General features: G+C 42.1%; 2 protein-coding genes across 2 annotated transcripts; one reads left to right on the plus strand and one right to left on the minus strand.

Moving 5' to 3' along the window:
• The first annotated feature begins 859 nt into the window (after positions 1–859).
• On the plus strand, positions 860–2344 carry TTC32 (tetratricopeptide repeat domain 32). Its single transcript, XM_088519625.1, has 3 exons — positions 860–975; positions 1066–1226; positions 2215–2344. Exons 1-3 carry the CDS (start codon positions 860–862, stop codon positions 2340–2342), a joined length of 405 nt encoding a protein of 134 aa, XP_088375751.1. The 3' UTR covers positions 2343–2344.
• A 5652-nt stretch (positions 2345–7996) lies between these two features.
• Positions 7997–23354, minus strand: LOC104573480 (uncharacterized). The gene is made up of 22 exons (XM_088519633.1): positions 23253–23354; positions 23100–23158; positions 22862–22954; positions 21043–21170; positions 19495–19641; positions 18756–18827; positions 17718–17885; positions 17520–17616; positions 16700–16917; positions 15027–15180; positions 13941–14149; positions 12584–12701; positions 11519–11724; positions 10748–10865; positions 10504–10670; positions 10282–10382; positions 10065–10192; positions 9898–9948; positions 9613–9796; positions 9407–9530; positions 8275–8371; positions 7997–8079 (listed from the first exon to the last, which is right to left on the minus strand). The coding sequence occupies exons 1-22, from the start codon at positions 23279–23281 to the stop codon at positions 7997–7999; spliced, it is 2751 nt and encodes a 916-aa protein (XP_088375759.1). The 5' UTR covers positions 23282–23354.
• Between the last annotated feature and the right edge of the window lie 1934 nt (positions 23355–25288).

Consider the following 25288-nt stretch of genomic DNA (forward strand, 5'->3'; position numbering starts at 1 on the left):
AGCTTGAAGCGAGCAGGTCACATCTGCTGAGCAGATCTCAGGAGCTGTAAGCCATCCTTGTTACACATGAAGATTGAAAGGACGGGAACTCTCATTTAGAAGGGAGCTTTTCTATTTTATTGCTAGATTTTTTTAGCGACTGCTTTCATGGTACGCTATGAAAATGTTGCAGGTCACTTACCTATGTTATGAGTTTGTTCCACAAAGAGTCAGCACTTGGCGGACTGCTAACATTAAAATTTACTTTTATGCCATTTTTTCTTTGAGGGGGAAAAAAAGATTGTGAGGATTGTCCTGCTTCTACTACTAAGATTTCTTTTGATGCAAACATTTTTATGTTGGGAAAAATCATATGTAAAATATACATAATTAAATATATTTTTATTCAGGTATTTGAGCTTTCTTTTTCCTTGGTTAAAATTTAAATTTGAAGGGTATACCAGGAATGTGCTGTGAAAGTAGCTGGAGTAGAAGGGACTTGACATGGCATCCTGCAGCTCAAGTAGGACCACGGCTCAGCCCTAGCGCGTGTTTCAACAAGGGCTCCAGTTTTTATAATTTTGCTTCAACTTGTGTGAATTCCTTTTGAAAGCGCCCAGGTTCCTTCGCGCCTCCTTAACGTATGTGGAGGCTACGGTGGCCTGACGGCCGCCATGGAAAGCGGCCACGCGCTGCCCCCTGCCGGCCCGGGCGCCACTTACGCGGCGGCACCGAGGGGCGGCGGTTGAACGGCCGCGGGGCGGGGCGGGGCGGCGGTTGAACGGCCGCGGGGCGGGGCAGGGCGGGACGGTTGAACGGCCGCGGGGCGGGGCAGGGCGGCGGTTGAACGGCCGCGGGGCGGGGCGGTTGAACGGCCGCCATGGAGCGCGGCGCGGCGGAGCTGCTGGCGGCCGCGCACGCGCGGCTCGCGGCGCGGGAGCTGGCGGCGGCCGAGGAGCTCTACGGGCGCTTCATCGCCCGCAGCGCCCCCGGCGGGTAACGGCAGGGAGGGCGGGAGGGGGGTGCTCGCCGTAACGGCCGCGCTGAGGCCGCTCGGCCTCCTTTCCCCTCCCTCCGCCCCTCCAGCGCCGGCCGCGACCTCGCCACGGCCCTCAACAACCGCGGCCACCTCAAGTACCTGCGCGTGGAGTTCGCCGCCGCCGTGGAGGACTACGCGGCCGCCATCGCGAGCCAGCCCGACTTCGAGGTGCCCTACTACAACCGCGGCCTGGTGCTCTACCGGCTCGGTGCGTGCGCAGCGCGGCCTGACCGGGGCAGCGCGCCCTGCGAGCCCAGCGGCCGCCCCTGGCCCTCGAGGGTCAGCCTGACCCTGGCTGCCCCCTGCCTGGGTCGGGGCCTGCCGGCCGGGAGGCAAAAGCAGGAAGCCTTCACAGAACCGAGTGGGAATTGTGGGAGCTCTTGTGTGCCAAGGGTCACCAGAGGCTGGGAAAAAAATAATAGCATTGTAGAGGGGGAGACTCCTGACTGACACTCTCTGCTACTATCAGAAAGAGGTTTCTTTCCCTTTAGTTGGGGGAGGTTCTGCCTAGAGGTCTGCCACACTCAGGCAGTTAGATATCCCTGTTTGAAGCGATGCTTTTGTGTCATTTGAGCTGGTATTGTTTAGTAGGGGAAAGGTGCAGTTTAAATATATTTTTGGAAAGATTTCCATGAGACTAAAGTTCGCAAATTCATGACATTACCATTAAATCTAGGATAAAGTGACTCTTACATAGGTGCTGCAGTAGTGAGCACAGCCATCTCACTTGCAGTCAGTCAGCTCTGGGGATTTGCTGCCCAAGCTTCGAATATGCCATCAGGAAATGACACCGCTGCCCCTTTTGATGGAGCTAGGCTGTTGCATGGTCAAGATCCAGATGCTGAGGGGCTAGAGAGGGAGAGCGCTTAGAAAGAAGCCTGACCGAGACCACCATCTGGAAGCAGCATGCCGACTTTCTCGATTTAAAGTAGCTCTGCTATTGGTTTCTTGCCATTAGTTGGCCTTTTCTCTTGGAATAAATAGCCAGAATTCTCCCATTTTTAGTGCTAAAGTGAGCACTCAGGCTTGTGATCTGTAGACCTTCAACTCCCATTTGAACTTAAGGAGAAAACAAATATTATAAGAGGCCCAATAAGCACAAGTCAAAAAGTCATTCAAGTCAGTTGTGGTTTCTGAGATTGAGCAGTTACTGAAAAATAATTCTTTCTCTCTTTTTTTTTTTTTTTTTGGAACAGGATGCTTTGATGAGGCCATGGCAGATTTCAGGAAAGCTTTAGAGTTAAACCCTCAGTTTGAAGATGCTGCATTGAGTCTAAAGCAGGCTATTCTTGATAAAGAAGCAAAACAAAAGAGAGGTTATTGAAAGTGAAATGTAAAAATGTTTTGTTGAATATCTACATGATTTTTGCAAATGATGGATGAAGTGCAAGATCATTTGCATATTTTGTGCTTTACTGAAGAAAACTAATTCTTGGGTAAATAAGGAATGTAAATGTAAGATGAATCTCATATTTATCTGTAAAGAGTTTATGGTAGTGAGTGCAATTGAGCTAATCACGGCAGGAGTCTTGGCTTTCTTCTTTTATTGAAAAGATCAATTGCAGAAAATTATAATATGAAATCTATTTGATTCAGCTGACCAAATACCCAATGGTGTTATTTTTTGTGCGTTATAGGAGAAACAATTGTTGAAATCTAATAACATACAAGAAATTCCATGGTGTTGTTCATGGGAATAAAAGTTTCATTAAAAGAAATGCTTTTTGATTGCTTGTCTGTAAGCATTAGAATATGCATAGATTTTATAAATGTTGCTAATGAAAATTCTGCTTATGGTGAGTTTATGCATGATTCTGTAGCATTCACATGTGCAGGGATCACTGAAACAGGACCCTTTAAAGGAAAGACCACAGGTCTGCACAGTACACTGTTTAAATGATAGCATATAGATGAAGATGGATAGAAGATTGGTAAGAAACACAAATTTTGAAAACAAAACAAGGATTCAAGTAATAGTATTCCTCATATTTCCCAGATCATGTCACTTTATGAGTGCTGCTCAGTTCTAACATATTCATTGTTGGTGAAGGTCTCTTTCATCAAATTGGGAACACTTTTATAGCAGATTCTCCACAGAATTTCCTTGTCTCTTTTGTAAAGGAATGAATTCTTGTGGTGTATTTTGGCGTAATTTGGAATGATTTCAAAGTAGTTTCAGCCAGTAAAATCCTTACACACATACTTCTCTCTCAGATGCACACATGAGTTACTGGTTTAGGCGTTTTGTCACACCTAAGCCTGATCAGGGTTTTCAGTCTGAAATTACCAAGTGTAGAATGGTGTTCTCAGTCAGGACTGTTGAAAGGGTATCATAAAACATAATTAACGATGTCAAAAAACTTAAGCAAGGATATGTTTAATAAGTCCTGTCCTGCAAGGTTTACTATTTGTAATCCTTAAGAATTGAAAGTATAATGGAGAGTTGTAAAATTATATTTATGTAGTGTTTCTCTATGAAACTTAAGAGAATCGGCTTGTAAAAGCACGAATAATGTGCTTTGGACACTTTTGCAATAGCGAGGAGCGTGGCTTTTCACTAGTCTTTGGAGGTTGTGTCTGCCTAAAAATCATAAACCACTGTAGAGCATCCGTGTCAGTCCTGGCTTCTTTCTCTGTTGCCCTTGCTCAGCGTTCCCTTGTCACGATCATGGTGCTGCACAGAGATCCAGCAGGAGGTTGATGCTAATGTAAGCATTTACCTGGGCCAAAAACGTTGCAGACGTCAATAATTCACAGCCCCAAGGTTTCCAACCTATAAACCTACTCTCCAAAGCACATTGCCACTCTACTTCAGGCAGGCCTTTGCTGGCAGCTCCATCATTCAGTTCTCCGTGGCTGGGATTATCCTGGCAGCAAGAAAGAGTGTTCTCATCCAATGGGCTGCTGTCTCTAAGCTTACGAAAAGTACTCAATTTCCTTAGCACTTTACAGAATGGTTTTTCCTTTCAGTATTTGGAACAACAGCCTCTTTTTAAGATTTTACATGTTCAGGGAACCTGGCAAAGATTAACATCATCGTCCTATGTTTTTTCCTTGTACCCCCTTTTTCCCTTCTGCGGAAACACAGGATGAGGAGTTGCATCGCTTGTTCCTTTTACAGTGTGGCAGGGCTTTTAAAGAAAGGTAGGAAAACATGACAAAAGTATGGACTAGCAGCCCAAAAGTGGACAACAGAACAGTTTTATGTTTTACATGTCTTGTACAATACTTTTGAAATGCAGAATGGAGAACGAGGAGAATCATTCTGAAGTGAAAGTTGTGGCACGCTGATGGGGGAAAAAGGGCTTGTCAAGTGACAAGAAAACTCCTATTCTGTAAAAGGATAGCAAGAGTAAGTCAGTGTTAAAAAAAAATAACGTCCTTGACTGTAAGAAGAGAGAGGACTGCACTGTGCAATGTCACATTTAATAGATAACCTTGATAAAAAGTAAGTAGTGAAAGATATGTGAAATCCCTGCATGTTGGAATAGCATGCAGGGACTTAACACCATTATATCCAGTCCATACATGCACTACTGTCCTTAGACTATCAGGGAAAAATTCAGAAAGAGAAAAAAAAAGGCTACTAGTAGGAGGATGACCTTTTTGTTTATGAGGAGATTATTCTGCAATTTCCATCTTCTCTTACATTTTCCATTTTGGTACTGCCACAGGACATGGTAGGGTCCAATGAATTCTGGCAATTCCTATACTAGTGTTTCTGCATTCATAATCTGTAGCAATCAGCATTTACACGGCACTGCTTTGTTTTAGTTTCGCCTTTTAGTAGAGGCAGTTCCTGAGTGTGCAGAACAGATTCAGCCTCAGCTTGGTCCCTGTTCTCACAAGGTAAGGTCTCATTGATGAGGGAAGTTTGCTCTGAGGGCAGGTCAAAGTGACAGTCCACTTAAGGAGCATGTTAAGATATTTTAGGTTGAACTGTAATTTGTGTCTGAAGCTGAGCTGTTTCCAAGGTTTTCCTTGTTGGATCCCTGTCCGTGAGCAGGGTTTGGAAGCAATTTACAGCTTCTGTCTGTCAGATTTTTCATCATTCATGTCTTCGTGTTGTACAATAAATGTGGCCTGACAAGTGCACTGGACAGACAACTACAACACCCAGGAAGGAGGAGCTATTTTATCCTGGTCATAGACAAGCACTGCAGCAGTAGCCTTCAAGTCAAGGTCCCTGTGTGCACTGTGTTGCTGTGAAAGCTGATCCAAAGTTCAATGATTTTCAAGATTGCATGCAGACTCCTGTGTGCCTATTAATTTTTATTTAACAGGTCTCTCACATCTCTGTAATGCCTTTTCTCTACACTGGTTGAATAATAAAATCTCTCACAGCCATGGTGACAAGATCTAGTTTCTGAGGGCCAAATCTTAGAAAGATCTTAAGCCTGCAGGTCCGAACTAGAATCTAGGACATGAATTAGATGATGAGGCTCCATTTGCTGTGCCTGAGAAGAGGCTGTCTAAGAATAGCCTTCGGATGTGGACCAAGTGCCATGCCAATAGTGTGCCACAATCACAGGGTGGGAGAGAGATGCCCTCAAAGCTAAGCAATGAGTACCCAAGTAAGTCTAACATGCTAATGTAGCAAAGTGTAAAAGAATTGTTTCATTGACAAAAGAACAAAACCAGGAGCAGGCAATCAAGGATGCTAAATTTCTCTGGCTGGCCGGTAGGAATGCTGGAGATTGAAATGCTATGGAAATCAGGGAGGTCTCACCAGCTACCTGGTGTTGGGTGGAGAGGTATCAAACACAGACTGCTCAACTCACTTCTGGCTTGCCAGGGCAAAATTCAAAGATCTGGGGTATTCCATGTGCTGCAGGCAACACCGTAGGGTGAGTGAATCGTGCAACACCAGACGCATGCTCATCTGTGTGGAACTGTAGACAATGCCCCATGAGCACTGGGAGAAGAGGGGCCAGCAGGTCATAGAATCATAAAATGCTTAAGGTTGGAAGGGACCTCTAGAGGTCATCTAGTCCAACCCCCCTGCACACTCAGGGTCACCTACAGCACGTGGCACAGGACTGTGTCCAAGCAATTTTTGAAGATCTCCAGAGATAGTTACTATTATTTGGCCTTCAAACAAGTTTACAAGTTGTTTCTTTCTTATTTATCAATTTACTCTTTTCAAATTGCTTTGTAGGATAATAGAGGTGATGAGTTTGTTACTGTTGACGCTGAATGTGACGTGTTGGGAGTGTGTGGAGGAAGCAGCAGGCTAGTGTGCCACTGCAGTGTTAGCTCCAGCCAGAAGAGTGCACTGCTCATACAGCAGAGAAAGGTGGCTGCCGCTGAGGGCTTTCTGGGGAGGATCTCAGTACCATACGGTTTCCTTTTATGTGTCTTAGTCCTTCAGTATCTGTAGCTTTAATACTCTCTTTATTCAGGCACGACTGCAGCATATGCAGTCTGGTCCGCCTGTGAAGATACCAGCTCTACAAGCTGTAACCGGCTCTGCGTTACTAGCTTGAATTAACAACTGTGCAAGTCTCCATTTCACTGACACACTCAATATGCTATGCTATGCTGCAGTCACCTTCAGTTGCTCTGTGGGCATATTCTGAGAGTGATCTGCATCTGATTCTGAGAGCTTGTCTGGTTTGTCCTTGATCTGTACAATCTGATCTATCCTTGATCTATTCCTTTTTTTTTTTTGTTAATGTGTTAATGATAGGCATAGAGAAATAAAATGCTGGGTGAGTTGTTCTTTTTACTGATTTCAGAGCACCTAAGCCTCTTCCAATTTGTAGTTAGCCTTCTCCATACATTGTCTGCTTAAAAGAAAACAGGAGACAAATATGTTTCTGAAAAACTCAGGTCAGTGCTAGATGCAATTTTTTAACCCAAATTTTTTTTTGGGGAAAAAAAAAGCATGCTGTTATATTGTATGTGAAAGAGGTTCTGAGTAGGAGATTGCTTGACTCTTCAGAGCCAGCATTAGTAGAGATGGTAGATGGTAGGCTGCCAAGGAGATGTTCTGCAGTTACATGACTTCATATGTGCTTTTATTTGACTTTTCGGATTTGTACTTTATATTCAGTTGAGTGGATCAGCAGTCGTCTCATGAAGTATTGAAAGAAAAAGTCATGATCAGGGTTGGGATAATTCTAGTGCTCAACAAGTCCGTATTTCTATAACTAGAAGAGAAAGGAAATGTTATTTTGCGGTCTTGGGTTATTTTCTGTTAAGTTTTGCGTTGTAGCCACTTCATAGAGGCAACAGGTTAAAATATTTACTAATCTTGTGAGCAGACCCTAGCCATTTTCAGTGCTGTAGTGCTGTCTTGAATCACACAGTCTGATCTCTTCACTTAAAGCAAAATAATTCTGAAAGAGGTAACTTCTATGTCCAGAAAGTAAGCAGCACAGCAGAAATTACAGGTGCTGTTGCAGCCATACACAGTAAAATGAGGAGTGAGGCAGGAGCACACGGCTGCATAGTGCTGATCCTTCAAAGAGAGAGGAAAATGCTAACAGTTTAGGGGATTTAGACCATGTGGAAGTGTTTATGGTACAGCAGTGGTGTGTGCCTTAATTTTTGTTTTTAATATTTTGCATACATTTTTTTTCAGTTAACTGGTGATAACTGCTAGGGGCAGTTTGCTCCAGTCCAGTGGAAAATCTGTTGAAATAATAGTTGATTGCAAAACTGCCTGCTACAGCCCAGCTCCAGCATGCCCCACTCCACCGTTGACATTACCTCCAGAGCCGTGGCACTCGTGCTTGACCTGGCAGGTAGCTATCCTTGTTTGCTCTCTTGTGGGCTCCAACTGGACAAGGAAACCCCAAACACTGTTCCCTTGTTCATGCCTCTGGCTCTAAATGCTTTTAAAAGGGCAGCGGACCCCAGATAGAGGACAATGTCCCAGAGCCAATTGTTCTAATCCCTTGAGGGACAAGGCTTGTGCCATAAAACATGGTGAGAGGTTAACATACAAGGCCAAGGGTTCTTACCAATCATCCTTCATCTTAGATCTGGATCAGTAATCCAGATTGGTCCAGCAAGTATGTAGCCCTGGAGACCGACTGAATGTTGACCAGGAAAGTCTGAGAATGACATACAGTGCATTTGGGTAGTTTTTCAAGGATACAGAAATTCCATATGTTAAGTATTAATGTATTGAAATACCAGCTAAGAGTAATGTTACAAAGCACGTGTTCAAGGTGTTTCTGGTCCCTTAGACAAGGTTTCCTAACTACCTTAAAAACACCAGGCCAAAGTGTTTTGCATGATTCTCTTACCCCTCCTCTCCATGCTTGAGCTGCATTGTCCTCTGCAGAGGCTGCCATGTAATATGTTGGTAGGAGAGCAGACTGCCAGTGAGCAGTGCACGTACACCTGAAAATGAGAGAAAATACTACTTGGTCCACATAAAATCTCCTCTTACAGAGCATTGCTTTGTCTTTTGTCTGCCGTTTGCAAAAGTTACAGCTGACTAGATTTAAGCTTGTCTGAACGCTTGCATGTGGCACCTTCTAGCTGAACCTGCATTGCATTTCAAATTTGGTGTCAAAGAAGCCCTCAGGCAGTTTGGTAACTGAGAGGCTGAGACAGGAGAAGTTAAAACCTCACAAGCTGCAGTAAGGCTACATATCAAAGCTAGACAGAAACTCAATCTGGTGCTAGATGCAACTGCCCACTTAGGAAGCAGTATGTGCCAGAATTGCATCATGTTCAATTCTAGCAAGTTCATGAGCTGAACTCCTTAAGAAGGGCCAAGTCAAAAAATGATGTGGTTACTTTAGCTGCTCAGGCAGGGGTATTGCCATGGCTTGTAGCAATACATGGTGCTGGAGCGGACTCAAGGGGGATGCAGAAAGCATAAAGCACTCTGTTCACTGTCCTCAGCTTTGTTTTCCTGTTTTAGATCTGTTAAAGGAAGACAACCACAATAGCAGAAGGCCAAACCGACATGCCTGTGCTTACTTGCCTATTGGGCAAGCATCCGGGGAGATGAGTGACTGCCTGGGATAGATGGGAGACAGCTAAGCTCTGTTTTCTGTGCATGCTGTGGTGCATTAGTTGACTTTTTTGTACTAGACATTTTGAGTTCAAGTGCTATGAAATGACCCTATAAAAAGTCAGAAACACCATATAAAAATCATATTTACATACCAAACTCTTTTGTTTACTCCACTCAGTTCAATCTTAAATCACTGAAACTGTGACTGTGTGAAGAGAACTAAATTAAAGCTACGCATCACTCAGGCTACTTTGGCTGTCTGCTCTACAGGCCTTAAGTCTGTGAGGTGCTTAAATTGGCTATATTTTAAGCAATCTGACTCAGAAAAATGGTCTTAGTTTATATTCTGTCAAGAAGAGTTCACAGGGCAGGGCCCATGAATGCTAGGTCATCCTTTCTCTTAATCTTACCTGTTCCAAAGGATGTGTCAGGATCCTTACTGCTAGCCTTTTAAAATGTGACGGATGTTTCACTCTGCTGCTAACAGTTACTGGACAGAAATCCACAACAAACTCATTGCTGTTAATCTCACACCTATTTGAGAGAATAGATTAGCAGTTCTAGAAGAAATCAAGGCTTCTTCAATGCACGAGTTGGTCATTCAGTAACTACTTGCCCATCCACAGTGATATTCCATCTTGAGGTGCTGTTAAAGTCTAGAGACTCAGTGACCCAGCAATTATCCAAGAATAATTCTGCTTCAGGACTTTCATCTTTCAGCTCAACCTCAAGAAACACAGGGTCCAAGGATCGTCTGAGTATGGCCATATTCGGTTCATAGAATTCCAGGAAAGACTCATCTTGAAAAAACACCAAGGAATTTTGCTGTTATTTATTTATTTATTTATTTTTAATCAAAACATATTTGGAATTTTTGCGATTTTCTTAGAAGAAAACTCACCTTTTGACACCCTTGAAACTACATTCAGGACTTGTCTTATCCTTCTGTATACTGCAGATAAGAAAATGTTCATAAGGATCTTTAGTAAGAAGCAGGCTAAGTCTTAAAAGAAGGAGCTTACAACTGAAAAAGTTACACAGGTTTCAAAATGGACGAGGATTGCCCACCTGCAATATTCGATCTTGGCACCACTGTACCAGAGCCAAAGGCAGGCGACGTGTGTGCAGATGAATCACCAACGAAGGCACCCAGCATCAGTGTCTCCTTTGCTTGATAGTAGCACAAGACTGTTAATCTATAACAGGAATAGTTTTTGTATTCACTTTTTCCATCAGCTGTAGCAGCCCACGTGTTTTAAGTGAGCAGAGATAGGCAAACTCCTACCTGTAGTCTGTATCTCTTGTGATTGTTGACAGACTTCGTCCTGGGATAGTCTCTTTTTCATAAGAGATTTCGTTTTCATAAATAATGTGATCACCTTCAAACTGTGTGTATAAGAAACTCATTAAAAACTGATTATTCTCAGGAGATGGGGCAGATGAGCAAAAAATAAAATTTGGGAGAAACAGAGGCTTCAGATGTATTTGGCTCTTGCCATGGCCTTACCCTTACGGAAGTGCCACAAGTGGTGACATGGAACTTGAAGAAGGCATGTTCTTTATTATATTCTTTAGGCTTGCAAGAGCTGTCCCTTAGTTTAGTTTTACTCATATCAATAGCAGGAATTGTCTTCATTTGGGCGGATATCATTATAGTTCCGTCTGGGTGGCATACTGAGAAAACCAGAGAGTTACAAGCTCAAGGGAAGTATCACAGATCTTTCTGCTGATCAATCTCTTGTCCAACTTACCTATAAATGCTGAAGAATTAAAATTGCATCTAGTGGAGAATATCTCTAAGGTCTCCAAAGTTCTCACTTTCCTCAGGGCAACATCAAACCTTGCTTTGATTTTCTGAAAGGACACTTCCTGTAAAGGAAGTGAAAGAAGAGGTCTCCTGTCAGAGCATGTTACTGATCTGTATGTGCATCTTTTCAACTTGTGGTACTTCAAATGCTAGCAAGTCATAAGCATTAAGTCAGTGTGAAAACTAAAGTCTGATGCAACATGGAGGCAGAAGTTTTCTGGTATGAATTAATTGGTTATTGTCACAGAGAGAAAACTTTTGGCTTGTAATTGTAGAATAGTTCAGATATTTATTACAGCATCAATTTTTCCTGCCATGTTTTAACATTTCTGGAAAAAAAAAAAAAAGTAAGTTCCTTTAAAAGAGCTTCTTTCATAAAGGCTATATTGGAATATTTTTTTCTGGCTCACTACAGATGGGACATTTTGTCTCACCCTACTAAAAATACTCAGGAGTTTGTTTTTGAGGACTTCTTGTGTACCTTTTAGAGACAACTTAGCACTGCTGATTACACAATACATGGCGTTTCCAGGAGGGCGCATGTCCGGTTCCTCTTGTCCTACTTACACTTGCATGGAGTCATTCCTTTTTGAGGTTTTGTATCAATACGTTTGATACAGCACTACAAATGGTGACTCTAGAACGTCTAGACAGTTGTCTATGGGCAAACAGTACTATTTACTTTACAGAAGGCAGTATGATACAGTTTATGTACCTCATAGATAACTCCTATAGCAAACAAAGGTATTTGCAAGATCAGGTGGGTAGAATTGGTAGCTGCAAAATACCCATTTGTAAGTACAGTGTGCCGGTTCAGAAGTTTGTTACCAATATATAGGTTCCAGTACTGGTGCAGGCCTAAAATAGGAATGGCTAAATACAGGTTTTCTTTATCACAGTAACCAACTGCTTCTGGTAGTTCTGTGGAGAGAAGGTGGGATAAAGAGTGAGCAATGAATGAGGCTTTGCGCAATGTTGTTTGGCTACGTTACAGATTTCTATCATGGGTAAATTTTACTTTGGCAGCACAGCAGAGTTCTTACGTGCATACTGGCATCATCTGTAGGCTTTTGGCTGTGTTGGGGATGTAACAGCTCACAATTGGAGGCATCAGAATCCTCATGGTTTAGCAATGGTTTGCCAGCCCCCTGTTTCAATATGACAAGCTGAACTATGTATGTAAATATATTTTTGGTCAGCCAACCTTCTTTGGGCTGAACCCAGAGCTGTTTTGAAGATAAAATATGACAGTGACTCTGTAACCTTCACAGCATCCAAAAGTCCAAGAAGTTTGAGAAAATACCAACCATAGCTCCTGACTGTTCCACCAACCTGCTAAGTACATCTTTTAACAGATGACTGTCTCCTTAGAGAAATGCTGTCTTTGAAGACATTTATTTAATCCAGTTGAGCTTGCCCTGGACACAGAGGCAAAATTGCATTTGAGGACAAACTGAAACTCACAGCGATGTCTGAAAGTTTTGCCAGTAGATGTATATTCAAGTTATGAGGCATCTTGTTTGCTGAGTTTGCTAGCCAGATCCTTTTACACATTAGCTTTTATTGCTCTCAGTGTCTCGAGGGCAGGCTGTCTTGCCAGTATGCAAGAGAGCTGCCATCAGAAAAGCAGCAAGTTGGCCATGTTGCCAATAATGAACTATTGAAGGGTGGGGTTTTCCCCAAAGCTCTCATCCTTAGCCTAACTCCATTCTCACAGAATTCAGTGAAAAAGTGATCCATGCTGTTAATGTAAGCCAGTTAGTATCAGAGAAAAGCTTACCGATATCAGCAATTATGCATTCCAACTCTGCTGAATGGTGATAGAGTGTCATCTCTGGACCCACACTTAGAGTGTAGTTAAGAAGAAGGGTATATTTTGTTTCATTTTTATTCACGTACTGAAAGAGAGAAAGGGAGAAGCGTTAGGCTGTAGTAGCAATGGCTTCCAGCATGGACAGGAATGTATATCCTGAGCAGCACTAAGTAATTATTACAACACCCTCCTGTCCTAGCAAAGAGCTCAGTCTCCAAAAACATAGTTTCAGTTGGCCTAAAGCTGTTCAGAAACCTGGACTGAATTCAATAACTATTATGGCCAAACATAAGTGTGGATAATGTAATGCCTGCTCAGAAAATGGAGGCAGAAGTGAACACAGTTCTATTTCCTATACACGCCAGTGGTGAAAAAAGCCTGTTGAGGGAGACTAGAGTCCGCATCCGTATTCTTCTTTACTCAGAGCATGGACCCAGGAGAATGAGTAACCAGTAAGGCAGAAGGTATGAGGATATGTCGTTACAAGAGACCTTTCTCAACATCCGCATTTAACTTCAGTAAGTTTCCCGAAATCTGCTGTTCAACCTGAAAGAAACATTTGACTTTGATTTTTTTGTATTGCTTTTACCCTTGATGCGTTTTAATAGTGTCTTGACTGCAGATTGAAAATTATTTGCACAAGTCCTAATCTCGGGTATTCAAAATGTTATTTCTTATAACAGAAAATAGCATTGCAGCATTGTTAGATTTGGTCCAAGGGAGTCAAAGAGGACATGCAGTCAAGTCCTCCCACTAAAATTAGAGCTTAGACTCCCTTCGTGCATTTTTACTCTTTACAAATCTTTAGAGTCCAAATGGCTTGAAATTTAAGAAAATTAGATTTTGAATAGCTAGAGCCTGCCTGTACTTACTTGCACTGGGTATGGCTTATGCAAGTGTTCAAGTGGCTCTGCATAGACATGGATTTGAGAATAAGTGAATGTTGGTAACTGCTGTTTGCAGGATTGCAATAACTCATGGTTATTTTTCCAAGGTGCTCCTGTTTCAAGGGACGACATTTAATAGAGATTTGACAAACCTCTTCCTGCTGGGCGTTGCACTTGAAAATTAGCCATGCTGACAGACACCAAAGGAAGTCATATTTCATATCATCTAGTCACACTTGGTGTTGCACTTCTCCCAGAGACCTAGGGAGAGCAAGGTGGGGACATACAAACCTCTAATCTTAATTCAAATGAGCTAAGACTCATTGACAGCTCTATAATGGTAGAACAGCTGTTGGATATTAAAAGCCAGAGACATTCTGAAAAGGGACTGCCCTACCACTTCCACTCACCTGCTGAAGCGACCTGCTGTATCTTACCTCCTTTAGAACATATGGATCATCAAAAGGGACTTCCAAGATGAATCCCTTTGTTGTATTAGAAAAAGGAGTTTCATAAATCTTATACCCCTGATGTTGTGCCTGTCTTATGGTAAAGGGCACATTTCCTACTGTGATTGACACCAGAGAGACATCGGGAAGAAAATGTCCAAATGCAACATTAAATATCCTTTCCTCTGGCAGAGTATCTGCAGGAAGAGAACATCAGATTACTGCTGATGTGGATTGAGTAACGAAAGACAGTTAGGGTGGCTTTGCATTCAAGTTCCAGGAAACGTATCCAGCTATCCAGCTATCTCTTTAATGGCTCTGATTAATGAGTGTTTGTGTTCTAGTCAGATCTGAGATATTCTGAGTACGTGAAAATTGCTTCAAGCTGTAGGAGATTAGCAATAAATACATGCAACTCTACAGGAAGAGGGTTCAGTAACTTTCTAGAGGTGCATTATGATGTGCAGTGACTTTCCTATAATGAAATCTAGAATCTAGTTCTGTCACATAAAATGTGGAAAAACTATCATAGTGTAACCTAAGAGTCTCACTTTTTTTTTCTTTCTATATTAGTTACTCAGATAACTCCACTGGATGAGTAGTTCCTTAGTGCATTGGAAAATATTTTAAAACACCCTTACTATACCACTGTTTGGCAATGTGATTTCATTATGCTCTCAGGGTAATTAATACAATTTTGAGGAGAAGATGGCATCAGTGGACATGGTCCTCAGAGAGTTGTGTGACAGTTACACAATGCAACATCTTTATTTTAGGGCTTTAGTGCTCAATAGAAAAAAAATGTCAATTTAAGTGGCAGAAATGCTCCTTTTCTTATCAGTGACTCATATTTTTCAATTTATCCCATAAAGAGAGGAGATGATAGAACATCCACGAAGGCTGGCAAGATTGTTTTGGTTTATCAAAACTTGGATCTTGCCTTTGACTAACAAATTGGAAGTGCAAATTGAGAACATTCCAATGAATCTAAGCTTGTGGCAGAAGTCAAATTGAATAATATGTAACTCAGCAAAAACAAGGCACTGGTAAAAGCCAGTAAGAAGATTGACTTACTGTTGATAACAGTTGGTATTTGTGGTATAAAAGGTGTAACGATTGGTTTGATGACAGTATACTTAGTGGTTTGCCAATCTGCATCTGTCCATGTGTGCTCCAAGAACAAGTCAATGCTGTAAATAACTCCATACACACCACCAGATACAGAGCTCTAAGGAGGTAAAATTCAGGAAGAATCATAGAATCATAGAATGCTTAGGGTTGGAAGAGACCTCCAGAGATCATCTAGTCCAACCCCCCTGCACACGCAGGGTCACCTAGAGCACGTGGCACAGGACTGCATCCAAGTGGGTTTTGAAGATCTCCAGAGAAGGAGACTCCACAACCTCTCTGGGCAGCCTGTTCCAGTGCTCTGTCACCCTCACTGTTAAGAAATTTTTCCTTAAGTTCCTATGGAATTTTTGATGTTTCAGTTTCCGGCCATTTCCTCTAGTCCTATCAGTGGCCACCACTGAAAAGAGACCATCACCGTCCTCTGCACTCCCTCCCTTGAGGTATTTATATACACTGATTAGATCCCCTCTCAGCCTTCTCTTCTCCAGGCTGAACAGGCCCAGCTCCCTCAGCCTCTCCTCATAGGGCAAATGTTCCAGGCCTCGATCATCCTTGTGGCCCTGCGCTGGACTCTCTCCAGCAGCTTATTCCTCAATAGTTCAGTGGAATTATAACTGAATATGACTAAAAATCTTACTCTAGAAAAAGAAAATAGAATTCTAGGACAGTTTGGAATGGATTTTGCTAGGTGAAATGCTTGCTTATTTGGACCACTTGACTGGCCCATGTTTGGCTCAGATGTTCTCAGCAAGGAGACATCAGGGGAGCATAGCTTATTAACTTGACTAAGTAAACAGTATTTTGTCCCCCCACCTGCCTTGCTTGTTTGGCCTTGACTATGAGCCTTGCCTTTCATTTTATTCTGGTTCACTTTGAAATTTTATCAGTACTTCAGATGGTTCTTCAGACTAATTCTGTCTTGCACCATGTCATATTTTGCTCCATGGTAATACACACGATAATGTACAGATCCACTAATACGGCAAAAAGTGAACTTCTGAAGGGGACAAATCAAAGTCACTGCCCTTTAGAAAGAATCATGCAGATATATTGCCCGCTCCTTTCTACTGAATATTTCTTTGGACACTGCTTCTGTACTAGTAAACTATAGAATACCAGGGCCTGCTTTCTGGCTCTTAAGTCACATCCATACTCTTAAAACTTTCCAAGCATCCCAAGAAGGGCAGCTTCAGCCAAACTACATATTGGGAGTATATTCTGTCCCATGCTTGTTTTCATGCAAATGGCATGATTTATCTGGAAAATTGGTCACTGACCCAGGCCAAAAGTGTTCCAGGGAGCATTTTCATAATGTAACAAAATAGATGATTGAAATCCACTGCCCAGAAACTCCAACATTTTAAATTTATTACTACAGGCATTACTTTAACGTACAGATCATCCAGAAAATACAACCTCTTGCCTCTATTGTGTTTTCCTAAGAAATACTTAATTTCTAATTAAGAAATAGAGAGCATAGAACAGAACATAGAGAAAGAGTATCTAAGTCTTCCAGTATTTCTGTATCTAAGAAGCACTGTCTGAATCATGATTTGAAGACCTCTTTCATGAAGCATCCCATGAACTGTGTTAGTCTCTTAAAGGTTCATACTAACCTTTAGTTTCCCTCCTTCTGCTCCAATTGGGATAGTTATTCCAATATGTGTGTTGTTGTGCTCCAGTAAGTAGTTCTTCTCCTGAGGTTTTGCTATGACTTGGCCATTGACTCCCATTGAAATGCTTTTGGACAAAAAGGTGGATTCTTGAAGCACTAATGTGGGGATAATACTTGGCACAGTCCATGTTAACGTAGTATCAGTGAAGCTGGTACCATCTGTTGAGTGAGAAAGACAGTTCCAGGCAATTGGATTTGCCAATGAGTCTTCAGTCTGCAATAGCTGTCTTTCCCTGACGCCTTTCCATCAGGGTGCCATTTACAGCTAACAAAACACCTTACATGATGTTAGAAGACTATTCTATAGAAAGGCTATTCTATAGAAACCGTGGCACTCAAAGCAGACTTGGATCACCAATTTCAGATGAATAATTAATTTATTAGGAAGCACTGCCACTTGTGCTCCCAGTTACTTGCCATGTTCTGCTTCTGGTCCCAGGAGTTTTGCCTTACAGACTTCAACAGCAGGAGCACGGACACAGCGCCACCCATTTGGGCCTTTTCTTTTGAATGTTTGCTTCATGATTTTAACAATTTAAAGCATCCTACTTCCTCGTCAAATATTCCAGTTACCACTGTTACACTAAGCCACAGCAGGGGAGAATGTTTGTCAGGCATTAACACCCTCTTAGCTCATGCTGCGTGGAAGATAGCTTGTAAACCTCTTCTCTTAAAATGCAGGTTGTAGGGAACTGCTCAGACTGTGTGTCTTACTAGCTCCTCAGGCAGTTATTTCTGGTGAACAAGGAATGAATCCTTACCAACAGGGCAGGAGACAGTTGTGTCAATCAGCAAAAGCAGCCACCGCTGCCTGTACATGGAAGTGGAAGTGACCATGTTCATATTTACGCCACCAACCTGTTGGGATCCAGGGATAAAAAAAAATAAAGGAAAACAAATGTTATAGAGAGGCAACAAAAGCAACGCAATTTTGTATTTGTTTGAGAGCAACAACTCACCGTGCTGAAATCAGACTCATTGCTGTGATAGGGTGCACGGAGATAAACTCGAGACAGTGTGTTATTGAAGCTGTAGCCTAGTTTAGCTGCATCGCTTACCATTATTCTCTTTCTCCCTGATGGAGAAACAAACATCAGTTGCCATAGCTGGTATGCAAGATTTTGAGTCTGCAAGAGATAAAGAGAAATTGCATAATGTACAAGTATACAAAAGCCCCTTCAAATTCTCTGAAATTGTAACATTTATTTTCCCATTAGGAACTAGAATAACTGGAGGTGTGCAGGGCATATCAGTGCCCTAGTCCATGAGTAACATCCTTTATGTATATAAAGAAAGTGTTATAGCAGCCCTAGAAGAGACTGGTAGCCTTGAACAAATCCCTCTGGTTAAATTGCCTGTACTGTTAATAAAAAAGTTGCCTTCATGCAAAATGATTATTGGAGAAGTTTATAGGTCAAAAGACAGACTACCTTGTATAGTATTTAACCATGCTGTGTCACACATAAGGAGAGAGGAATATACTGGTCTAGGATGGAGGTCTGTCCTAGACAGTATTTCTTAACCAGAGAGGAAAATGGATGTAAGAAGAAAGTGAGGCATGAGTAAAAATAGGATAAGCATATATTTTCCCCTAATACTTTCTATCCTCAAACAATAGTTCTGAGTATTTGTGGCTTTTTTGTATTTTGTAAGTCTTATTGGATTTCTCCTTTACGAAATTTTCCTGAATTCCCTTGAGATCAAGCAACTTTTAGCAGGCACAGCATCTTTTTGGCAAGGAGTTTGACAGATTCACTAGCCGCTGTGTAAAGAACCATCTACCTTTGTTTTGTTCTGAACTCAGCTGCTACTAACTCTTACAAGCATATATGGCCTTTCTGTCCCACCTAAACATATTTTGAAGTCTTGAGCTTTAAAAAAAAATTTTGAGAGGTTTTTCAGTACTTGAGGGCGTCTTTGACATACCCCTTTTTCTATGGCTCATGATGTTAGAGAGAAGAGACAGGCTAACAGCTGTTAGGAAAGACTCTCCATACCTCTGGTAATGCTGACATCCATGCTACAGTGTAGTCGTTTGAAACTGCAGGGACATCAGTCTTCACTGATACCTGGGAACACAAATGAGTTTAGGAACAAATAAAACCTGCCGCATTATCACAGGTGTGAGAGAGGAGGCCTTTCAGATTTCTTCCCAAGTGTCTGTTGGGATTTAGCAAGCAACATTCACTGTAGGTTCTTGACTTCAGAGATCTTGGACTGCTGTAAGTTCTGCACTCTTAAAATGAAAACTAAAGCTGTGGTATTTATGGGGATGTATGTATACTAAAGAGTCCTGGGCAGTGTGCTTTGGGTGACCCTACTTGCACAGGCGGGTTGAACAGGATGGTCTCCAGAGATCTCTTCCAACTTCAACCATTCTGTGTTTCTGTTAGTCTTTGTGTATAACTAGGTAAAATAATGATCCTGTTTCATATCTGGGAAACAGGTATGTAATATGTAGGGTCTTTCGGGCTTCTGTTTTGCTTGCAATGACATGAATTACAGTATTTTTTTTTACAGATAACTGAGTTTCACTGCATGCAAAATACCAATGACATGTAAATGTGTTATTAATGAGCATCTACAGTTAGGCTTTCTGCTGAATAGCCACATGTTGCTATTGGCCCTGGATGCGTAGTGTAAAATCAACTTCTGACCTAAGTCTGTATTTGTGGAGGTTGCTGTGCCTTGCAGGGAGCTTGGATGTAACTCAGCTTTTGATGGGAAAGTTTTTACCTCCATGTAATTTTCTTCACACACAATTTCTCTTGGAGCCCAGGAAGAGTAGGAGCAGTACATGGGGTAGATGTAGGTCACAGCTGCTCTCATGCTTGGAAACGAAGACACCCTGATGTTCACAGTAAGTGAGAACAGCTCATCTGCCTAGGAAGAAGAGTTAGAAATTTCGTGGGTCATGTAGAAGGTCATGTTCATATGCACACAGGAATGACAGCACAGGACCATTTTGCCTACTGTCCAGTTTCCAAGAGCAGCTAGTACTGAGGGCTTCTTTGCAAGGATAAGAGCAGACTGAGGCCTGTAATGACAGCTTTCCACTGGTTTGTGCACGGGGGCTTTCTGAGACACAGACATTGTCTTAGTAGTTACAAACTTTGTGTTAGATGAGATCTCAGGAATATTATTTCCATAGTATTAAATGTGCAGCTAGTTGGAGGAAGATAGATACACTAATCTGACCTTCTTCACGATGTCGTTCTTGTTTCTCTCATTCATGATCGCTATGTACATTCTCATGGAGACAAAGCACTAGACTTTAATTTGATGTAGCTAATTCAGATCCCTCTTACAAATGCTTAGCATTTATCTAAATTAGCGCCATTAAGACATCTCCTCTCCTCTTGGTCCTTCAGCTCCATGGGAGCCAAACATAAAGACGTTGATTGTGCTGCTATCAATCAGGCATGAATGTTATCTACAAACAAAACTAAACAAAAACAATGTAAAACCTTTCCAGAGAAACTGGATGTTCTGGTCATTTCACAGCACAGTGTACCCCTTATTCCTATTAGCATAAGGTCTACCCAGCAAGTTTCATCTTATTTTTACTGTGAGGCTTCCAGAATCAACAAGACGTAGACAAAAGACGAAGTTTCTGTTCTGATATATTCTGTTTCTAGGTCAGGTGGGGTACAATTCATCTCAACTATCATTTAGAAATCAGAAATCTGCACTAAACTTTTAAACATATTTTAGGATGGTGTGAATCACCTTCCAGAGATGCCTGTTTTTCTTCATTGACTATTGCAGAAGTGTAAAGAACTAGTTTAGACTAGACATTATCTTTTAGATGGCTCAAGTTACATGAGACAAATCTGGGTCTAATAGATGTGTGTGATCTACGTTCCTAGGCATGTGTTAACAGGCACATTACCACATAAATTAAGCCAGGAAAGGATCTGCCAGAATCACACTGCAAATGTTGCTTTTTCAAGCAGATGCCTACTTCTTTCCAGAGAGGCTTTCAAGAAACTCTCTGGCAAATCAGCATCAACAAGGATATGCTTGAGAGCTGGCAGCTAGTCAGCAGAATTATGCTAAGTGTCATTTCATGGAGAGAGGAAATCCCATGTCAGTCACACTGAACATACCTCATACTGGAGAGCTATTGCCTATTCATGTCTACACACCACCAACATTATACTAAGTCTTTGAGTTCACTGTTTCTTGAGTTCTCAAAACATGTCACTGAAATGTCATATAATATCCCAGTCTTATGTTTTTGGAGAGCATACACTGTCTGAAATGGTTTTCAGTCTGTCTTACCTCATTGGCCACATGACAGCCAAGCACTGACGCCCGGAAGATGGGGTTGCCCCATACATCTTCTGACAGGACATAGCCACAGCGAGATGCTAGTTTCTCATCCAGCAGAACAGGGCCGGCATAAGGATCTACAGAAAAAAGGATGTTGGGGAATGACATCTGGGAAGAAAAACTCAGGCAAATCACTGGGCAAGGCAGTGCTGAGGCCTCCTCACCCAACTGCCTTCAGAAAAGAGGACCATGTGGATTAGGTGCTCTCCAACAGTGCATCTTGTTGCTCCTCTTAAGGAGCTAATGAAGCCATACTGCTACATGTTAAAGCACACATGATAAGTGGCTCACACAAATTATCATCACTTTAGTGCCCACTTTTTACAGAAGCTTGTGCCACAGCCCCCCTTTGAAGTACTATCAAGGAGAGTTTCTCTCCTTGAGAATGTGTGTATTGCACACATTTCTCCCTCTCCAGTTTTGCCCTCCAGAAAGAATTATGGACTATTATGTCCATCTGTTTTCAAAATCCTGAAGTTTGGTATTCTCTTGCTCAGTATGATCAAAGGATGTGGTAATGGACATATTCTGGATGGGCACTTCTACAAGTTGATCATGTTTGCCCCTTATCTCTGTCAGACAAAGCACTGTGTACTGTTAAACCTAGAGGGGAGCTGAGTAACGGGCAGTCTGGGAGACGGTTGAGCTCAGCGCTTGATGCTGGTAAAGTTAATAACATTGTATTCTGTTAATTATCTATTCCTCTGATTAAGGAACTATTTTAGTCTTGGGTTAGACACAAGAATCTGTACAAGTAGATAGGGTTTTACTAGCTGTCATTGTAATTTCAACATTTATCTGTCATCTTTATATGTCGGACAGTACTAGTAACTGCTGTTTCAGTAGACATATTCTTGCAGCCAGGATAGTGTAGGAGATAAGTGAGAAGAATTTTGGAAGAAGAGAGAATAGCTTTTATGAGACCAGCTGATAGAGCTGGAAGAAACAAACAAGCTTTGTGTGCCTCAAGGCTTGTCTGTTTTTTCCAGAGATATCAGTTGCTCTCATAAAAGTTCTCACTTCTCTCCACACCCTTGCTGTACTTGATTTTTTCAGTTCTGCCTCCAAATTAATTGCAGGGTGGCGGGGAGAAGGGGAAGACAAACCCCGAAAAAAAAAAAAAAAGAACTGATCCCAACAGAAAGAAATATGGTTTGGGGTGAAATCACATACTTTGTTCAATTTGGCATGAACATTTTCTGGTTTTCATTTTGGTTAAATAGATTTTTTTTCCTTTACTCAGTCAAGTGGATACACTTTGTTCAATTTGAAACAGAGTATTTCACTGTCATTGTGATGTTAAATAAAAAGAAAAAAGGTCTTTTAATTGCTGAAGTCCCCAGGACCCACCCAGGGTGTGTTTTCTAGCTATTACTCAGCAAATGCCGCTGTTGTCACCTGTGACATTCAAGATACACCCAAACTACAATTTCACCTCTGTTTTCCTAGCTAGATGTGTAAGCTTTCAGCAGAGAAAGGAAGACCCAAATACCAGTTGTTCCTTATTGGACTGTCCTTTCTCCTTTTCTCAGGCATGCTAGGCAGAAGGGGCAAAGGGGACTATGGCTGTAGATATAAACTATCTGTAGGGATATTAGGCAAATTAATTGTGGCCAGGTTTAGGCGCAGGCAGCAAGGACATTCTGTCAGTTCTTTCAGGGTAAGTAACGCATAGTAAGTAATGTGGCAGCAGCATCCATCTCATAGACACCAACTTAGGTTGTACTCCAGCCTTCATCTTGCTCAGGGCAACCACTTTGTGACTCACCATTGATTTCCAGCTGGAAGAACTTTCCTTGGAGAAAGAGTTTATTCAGTTTCATCCAAAAAATCCTGGAGTGGCAACTGCTCTCTACAAAACCTGGTGGAAGCACACGGAGAACAGATGAGCCAGGAGGACCAGAGACTAGAGGAGAGACATATGTCATTTTGAGTAGAATTACCTAGTTCTCCCTTGAGAACTATCCTTGCCACTCCCTGCTATCCTTTTATCATGTTTCACCAACCTGGGGGAGCCATCCGCCTCCCTTGTACCAGCCAGAACAACAAGAAAAGCAGCCAGATCCTGCAGTGTAAATGTACAAACAAATGATGGGATAAACAGAGAAACACAGATGAAGGTAGAAAAATGAAAGAGGCAGAAATTAAAGACCTTTTACCTGCACAGTGAGTAACCTGCAGCCTCCATATGTCCCCAGAGACCTGTGCATGTGCAGCAGAGTCCTCCTCACTTTGAAGTAAAGCTGATGCAGCTATGGAGAGGAGTCTTGGTCAGACTTAGGAAGAAAAGTATATCCAACCAATACAAAGGAGATATTACTCTGTCTTCTCCAAACTTTGTGTGAATCGGGAAGGAAACTTCCTGTCCCAGAGGGAAGGCTGAGTTGAATCATGCAGTGCCCTCCAACGTTATCTGAGCTCCCCACAGTGGGAGGCAATGTCCCTCTCCCTCAGCCAGGGCAGAGCACCAGGTATTTACAAGGTCAGACATTACTCCTGAGCCTAACTGTGATGAGCGCAGCACGAGGTGCTCTCTACTTTCCATCGACTCTTAGGAAGAAAGAACATCCCCTAGACTGTTGGGTAGCATTAGCTTCAGGTCTGAAGTGCATTTGCAGCATTTCCCCAGAGGAATTTTAACTTGGTCTATGTAGGAAATATATTTTTGTTTCTGTGAAATGTCCTAATGACCCAGCAATGCCAGAGATAACAGCAGTTCTTTGGCAGCTACATGTTTCACTTTAATGGACCCAGGTAGTTTACCCTTTGATTTGTTTGATTATTGGAGAGTAAATTGCATTTACTCTCCAAAAGTACTTTACTTTTCTCCAAATGTATTGTTTCGGTAAAAAACATCATGTTTTTAGAAGTGCTCCAGTGTCACTGAATCAGTCAGACCAAACGCAGGTCTGGTCAGTAAGTGGCCAAACACACTCACTGGGAAGAGCCGGTTGTTGTGCCTTTGATTGGAAATGCCAAGGTTTGAGGAACCAAAATGCAGCTTGTGGGGCAAGGCTGTAAGGCTAAGAAATACAGGAAAGCTGATATTTTAGTCACAAAAACATAAAGTTTAATCTCCTTCTCGTCTCTTCTGTGATGTTACCCAGATAATCCTTATGCAGTTACAACCTTACCTTACTTTGGTTCACATGTGTGAACAGAGCTGTGCTGAGGAAGCGAGATTGATTTTAAGGTATAGTTTGCACTGCTTCATGATCAACAAAAATCATTAAGGACAAAACATAATCAGCTTTCCTTTCTCTGTCCTCCTTTCTCTGAGGGCCTCTGCATTAACAGCAGTATCCACGCAACTGTCCTTGTGAGATAGGCATGTTCACTTTACACAACAGGAAACGGTGGCTCTCTTATGTAAGTGCTCTGGAGCAGAGCCACAGGACTTCAGCTATCTCATAAATAACGGTCTTTGGCCACAAGACCCTCTCCCCTACAATAGAAGCCAAAGTCCAACTTCTGGAGCAAACTTCTTGTTGTGAGCCCACAGAAAAGTTACTGCATGATCCTGGCCTATGTTAATTTTGCTTTGCTGGGATTCAGAGTGGCTCTTCATTGAATCCAGCTGTGACTGGAATTCAGCTGGAAAGGCTGTATTTAGATACCACAGTGATGAGTGTGGTGTAACAATGAGATTTTGAATTTTGAGTGAAAAACCTCAGTATACTTGGATAGCAAACTGTTCCAGTTCTGATAAGCAGCTTCCAAGAGTCATGTAGCATCTTTTTGAGATACTGAGGGTCAGGGTCTGAAGGAACCATGTTTGTGAAAGTGTTACTGCAGTTTATTAATCAAGAGCAAGCCAGCCATCAGGACAGGTACCTGACTTCTTTTCACAAGCGGTAGGGAGATGGATTTCCAGATCTTTGGAGACCTAAGAGCTTCAAGATTACTTTGTTGTTGGCATTAATTGTGGTGCTAAATATGGAAGACAAGACTTTGGATGTGACATAGCAATTGTGGTCAGTGTGCAATAGCCAGCATTTGGCCTCATTGTCAACCAAGCAAAGCAAAGCAAGACCAGGTCAAATCCTTTTGGCTTCCAAGGATCGCATAGCTGCTGCGGAAAGCATTGTTAACATGGGGCATCTGGAAGCATCAGCTGCTTGCGGTCCCTAAAGCCTCTCTGGTACTCATTATAAAGGTAGGGAGGACAGACTTGTGCATTCCAGATTATTATATT

Source organism: Tinamus guttatus, unplaced genomic scaffold (genome assembly GCF_059628265.1).
Source record: "Tinamus guttatus ecotype Peru unplaced genomic scaffold, ASM5962826v1 Tinamus_guttatus_pri_ptg000065l, whole genome shotgun sequence".
Taxonomy (NCBI): domain Eukaryota; kingdom Metazoa; phylum Chordata; class Aves; order Tinamiformes; family Tinamidae; genus Tinamus; species Tinamus guttatus.

What these genes read in the sequence shown, in the direction of transcription:
- TTC32 (XM_088519625.1), top strand. Translation starts at nt 860, where the DNA reads ATGGAGCGCGGCGCGGCGGAGCTGCTGGCGGCCGCGCACGCGCGGCTC. An exon ending in GCCCGCAGCGCCCCCGGCGG is followed by an intron (nt 976 to 1,065) that starts GTAACGGCAGGG and finishes CCGCCCCTCCAG; the next exon opens with CGCCGGCCGCGACCTCGCCA. An exon ending in CCTGGTGCTCTACCGGCTCG is followed by an intron (nt 1,227 to 2,214) that starts GTGCGTGCGCAG and finishes TTTTTGGAACAG; the next exon opens with GATGCTTTGATGAGGCCATG.
- LOC104573480 (XM_088519633.1), bottom strand. Translation starts at nt 23,281, where the DNA reads ATGGAGGCTGCAGGTTACTCACTGTGCAG. An exon ending in GGATGTCAGCATTACCAGAG is followed by an intron (nt 17,886 to 18,755) that starts GTATGGAGAGTC and finishes TATCTCTTGCAG; the next exon opens with ACTCAAAATCTTGCATACCA. An exon ending in TAATTCTTCAGCATTTATAG is followed by an intron (nt 10,671 to 10,747) that starts GTAAGTTGGACA and finishes TGGTTTTCTCAG; the next exon opens with TATGCCACCCAGACGGAACT.